The 5,000-nt window shown below is 44.9% G+C and overlaps 1 protein-coding gene across 3 annotated transcripts in view; it reads right to left on the reverse strand.

The window, feature by feature from the left end:
* Positions 1-5,000, reverse strand: part of dym (dymeclin) — a 73,951-nt gene that overhangs the window by 8,667 nt on the left and 60,284 nt on the right. For all 3 annotated transcript variants that reach the window (XR_009649745.1, XM_060890318.1, XM_060890317.1), the window contains exon 15: positions 1,091-1,273. Coding sequence is in view for 2 of the 3 variants with exons in the window: in XM_060890318.1 (XP_060746301.1) it covers positions 1,091-1,273 (183 nt within the window). In the remaining variant the exon portion in view is untranslated. The remainder of the gene's footprint in view (positions 1-1,090; positions 1,274-5,000) is intronic.

A 5,000-nucleotide genomic window follows, 5' to 3' on the forward strand; every position in this document is an offset into this window, starting at 1 on the left:
TCTCTCTCTCTCTCCCCCCGTCTCTCTCTCTCTCTCCCCCCGTCTCTCTCTCTCTCCCCCCCGTTTCTCTCTCTCCCCCCGTTTCTCTCTCTCTCCCCCCCCGTCTCTCTCTCTCTCTCTCCCCCTCCCGTCTCTCTCTCTCTCCCTCCCGTCTCTCTCTCTCTCCCTCCCGTCTCTCTCTCTCTCTCTCTCCCTCCCGTCTCTCTCTCTCTCTCTCTCTCTCTCTCTCTCCCTCTCTCTCTCTCTCCCCAGCACTGCACAAATTTAACTGTAAAGAATCTGAAGCATGAATTCTTTATGAAACCTTTACAAACAAACCCACAAACCCACCTGTATTCAGGCTCACAGTGACAGCAGCACACAGAGTTAAAGTAAGTGTGTGACAGATAATCAGTGATGAGGTTGTGTGACTGTCGCTACATTAAATAAACTTAACTTTGTTAAAAACCCAAAAACCATCCAACTGTTTCAGAAACGCTCTAATTGTCTGCATGCAAACAGGAAGCTGTTTCTCTGCTTTGGCTGAATTTGAACCAAAACTCCTCACTGCTCTTTAGGGACGATGCTAAATTATTTATCACATAATTATAACATAGTCCAGCTGCAACAGTGTGTATGGGATACATGATGAAATAAAGACACACACACTCTAAGGCACGCACACACACACACACACACACACACACACGCACAAACGCACGCACACACACACACATGCGCACCCACCCACCCACACACACACGTGCACACCCGCACACACACGTGCACACACGCACACGCACACACTATCAAGCGCAAACACACACACGTGCACACACACACACACGTGCGCACACACACTCTCAAGCGCAAACACACACACTCTCAAGCGCAAACACACACACAGGCACGCACACACACATTCTCAAACACAAACACACGCACACACGTGCACACTCACACGTGCACACTCACACACACACACACACGTGCACACACACACACACTCTCAAGCGCAAACACACACACTCTCAAGCGCAAACACACACACAGGCACGCACACACACATTCTCAAACGCAAACACACACACACACTTTCGCTCACTCTCACCGTGTCTAGGTTCTGCATGATGTCCTGGAAGGAAGGATGTGAGCGAAACTGTTCGAAAAGTTCCCTCTTGTAGAGAAGACCATACACAAGGTTGGGGTTGTGATGCAGCGAGTTACACAGACAGGAGTTTATGATCTCCAGCAGCATGCGGATCACCTCCTCGATCACACTGAGGTCCTGTGCCTGGGGTGAGAGAGAGAGAGAGAGAGAGAGAGAGAGCAGTCGAATAAAGGTCAAAGTTTTTTTTTGCCTGAAAAGACTGTGTGTGTGTGTGTGTGTGTGTGTGTGTGTATATTCAGGTCACTCTGTTTAATGCAAACTGTATTACACTACACCCTCCAAACTTTCTTCCCAAACTTCCCCAATATCCAGAACTCCTCACTTCTTCAAGTGCGTGGGGAAACATTTTGGGAAGTGACATCATCATTTATCTGTGTCACAAATGTCTGGAAAAGTCCAAACTTTTGACCAGTAGAGTAACTCTACAAACATTACAGGTGGAAAACGGAAAGTGTTTGAGAGTCCGGTTCCAGACATGAGGTGTTATTCTTCATAAGACCTGCTCTGATACCTCCGGGTGCTGGTTCAGAGCTAGCGCTGATGCTGGTTCAAAGTTGGTTCCACTGGCGAACCTTCTAAGAACCGGTTTGCCTTTCCACCGGCTAGAGAGCATCACAGAGCCGAGTGTTACGTCACTGTATACGTGTCACGTGTCCCAGCAACGTTAGCTCAGCAGCGACAAACACAAACACAACATCAACGATGGCGGATGTTGCTTTACTGTTAATGCTCATGGCTTTGTGAACCTACATTGGCACCCAAACGCGGCGAATCCAACGTGTACGTGCAGCTCCATGTAATCTGTATAAACGGAGGTTGTAATCGAAAAAGTACGTAACATTATTTTAACATTAACACAGAAAAAAAGTTAGCCTTAGCATGTAGCTACCTACTATCATGTGTGCTGATAATGTATCATATTGCGGTAAAGTAAAAGTGTATTAAACATTAGTATACTTAAGGTACATTATCAAATGCGCTAACAGTAGCCCCGCCCCCAGGCGCTAACAGTAGCCCTGCCCACATCCCCTAACGCAAGCGGTTCTTGAGTCTAGACCAGCAACGTTTTGGTGCTACTTAAGAACCACTTTTCCTGGTTCAGAGCCGGTGCTTTGCCTGTCGAAAAAGAAAGAACTGGTTCTAAATTAGGCTCCGAAACCAGCACTCAAACTGCCTCGGTGGAAAAGGGGCATGAGACTGTTAGGTGTGATTGAGGTACAACACCCTGGAGGAGAAGTGGGACAGTGAAACAGGTCAAGCTTGATGGATGGATAGTAACATGTGGCATCGCAAAAGCCTGGTTAAAAGGACAGTACGAAGGCAGAAGGAGGACGGAGAGTAAGCAGACTGAGAGATGACAAACGTTTGGCAAAGACGGCACATAGACAAGCAAGGAGGCTGGACGGTGTGGTACTGAGGAGACCGAGAGAGGAGGCTAGATGAAGGAGTAGCAAATCATTATAATAATAATAATAATAAGCACACCAAAAGAAAAGGATCGATGGAGGTCTAAAGAAAAGACCAGAAGGTTGGTTTGACGGGATAGTAGGCGGAGGAAAGAGGAGGTTTGATATACAGATAATGAGCAGACCTACGAGTAGGCTAGATGACGGAACAGCGATCAGACCGAAAAAAAAAAAAAAAAAAAGAGATGCTTGATGGTAAGCAGACCAAGAGAGAGGGATTGATGGAGGTCTAATGAGCAGACCAAGAGAGGCAGGCTGCATAAAAAAGATCGTGAGCAGATCAAATGAATTGACTGGATGAAAGGATAGCGAGCAGACCGAGACCGGACGCTTGATGGAAGAACAGCGTGCAGACCAAGACAGAAGGTTTGATGGAGATCTAACGAGCAGACCAAGAAAGGAAGGTTGGATGAAGGGATAGCGAGCAGTCCAAGAAAGGACACTTGATGGATGGATAGCGAGCAGGCCAGAAGAGAAGGATTGATTGAGATCTAATGAGCAGACAGAGAGGGTAGATGGTTCAGATGAAGTGACTGGATAAAAGGATAGTGAGCAGGATAGTGGAGGAGGCTAGATGGAGGGATATTGGGCAGGAAAGTGGAGGAGGCACGACCATGTGAGGACCGTGTACAGTAGCAGCATTCTGACCACTTTCAAGATCACTCACTTTTTTTTTTTTTTTGCAATTAAGTACCGTCATTATCCAGGAGGACCAGGAGAAAAACACTGCATCGTTTACTCGTGCATTTTATCTGCTTCTACAAACAGCCTTCTCTTCAAGGAGGACTTCAGGAAGCTTGATTATCCATGGTGAAGTTTACATCACCCAAGCTGCTGTCTCCAGGACAAATTTATTACCTACGTCAGGAGGAAAATAAATAAAATACGCAGGGAGTTCGGGGAAAGTCGGAAGAAAGCGTCAAATTTCACAACTGATGGAATCGATGCTTAGATAAAACAGACAGGGGAAGCAGTGAAGAGCTGTAACGTGTGTGTGTGTGTGTGTGTGTGTGTGTGTGTGTGTGTGTGTGTGTGTACACGCCTTAGGGAGTGTATTCCTGTAGGCTCGGCAACTCTTATTAACTTTGATAAAGATCGAGCAGACAACACTTATCACGACGCGCGTGTGTGTGTATGTGTGTGTGTGTGTTGAACGCGACGTTCTTGCTGTTATCCTCCTAGCGCACGAACCGCATGCCAGACAAGCCGATTCACCGTCACGCAAATCGTTTGCATAGACAAAAAAAAATAAAAAGTGCCGCTAGCGAATAAAAATTAGACAACTTCTATATAATAGTTCGATTAAAAGATTGAGGGCACAAAAGTGGTGATCTACACGCCACAGAATTTGCATTGAAGAACACACTCCCTCCCTGCTGAAACAACTTCACCACATCAAAAGGTCTATTTTCCTTAAACAAATTCCACTGGCGGCAGAAGAAAACAAAAAAGTCGTGTGACATCTGCTCGACAACGGCGGCCTCGCTTCTTTAAACGCCTTTTTGTCTCACAACCGACCGTAAGCGGTTTACACAGCGAACATCTGGAGAATAGAAACGTGAACAGACATCAAAAGACAGCAGATTTACTTACATAATCTCTTTCGACATTTGGAAGTATCGCCGTGACGGACAGGAAACAAACAATAAAAAAAAAAAACAAAACACAAAGAGCCCGGAGTCGTATTTATAACGTCACAAAGACTCGGGATCGGTTCTTACACGGACGACGCGGTTCCGAATAAAGACGAGCTAATTCCAGTTCAGCGCTTCTCGCTTTGAAATGTTGACCTATGGACTAGAAGACGAACAAGAAGTCTCCGGTTCCACATGCGAGGTGTCGGATTTCGACGGTTTTCCGTATCGGCGGCTCGGCTCTCGACTGAAAAGGAGTTTTAACGTTTTACGTTTTAACGTCGTTGTTAAATTGACGTCGTTTGTTTGACGTTTATGGAAGGAGTCTCCAGTGTCGGTGCTTTGTGAAAGTCTTCAGAACGTTTCACAAGATTAAAAAGTACCTATGAACGGATAAAAATAATAAATAAATAAAATTAATTGATAAATTAATTTAAAAAAACAAACAAAAAAACAGCACCGTATTTTGTTAAATAAATAAAAACATTTTTTTTACTTTTTTTAAATTTACTTTTAAATTTTTACAGCACACTTTACTTAACGTCGAGTGTTCAGCTAAGTCTCGTAGCTTTATTTTGAACTTTACAGCTAAATTTGTCACCTGATTCGTTTATTTGAACCCTTTTATATCGTTTGATTTGTTGAGTCGATTCGGTTTTTCGAAGGTGAAATCTGTGTTGGTTTTAGATTAAGTGTGTAAAGCGATCCGGTCGTCTACAGGAAGCGCTGAGCATTACCTGGCTGCTGGTT

The sequence above is a fragment of the Tachysurus vachellii genome, chromosome 17, assembly GCF_030014155.1.
Source record: "Tachysurus vachellii isolate PV-2020 chromosome 17, HZAU_Pvac_v1, whole genome shotgun sequence".
Taxonomy (NCBI): Eukaryota; Metazoa; Chordata; class Actinopteri; order Siluriformes; family Bagridae; genus Tachysurus; species Tachysurus vachellii.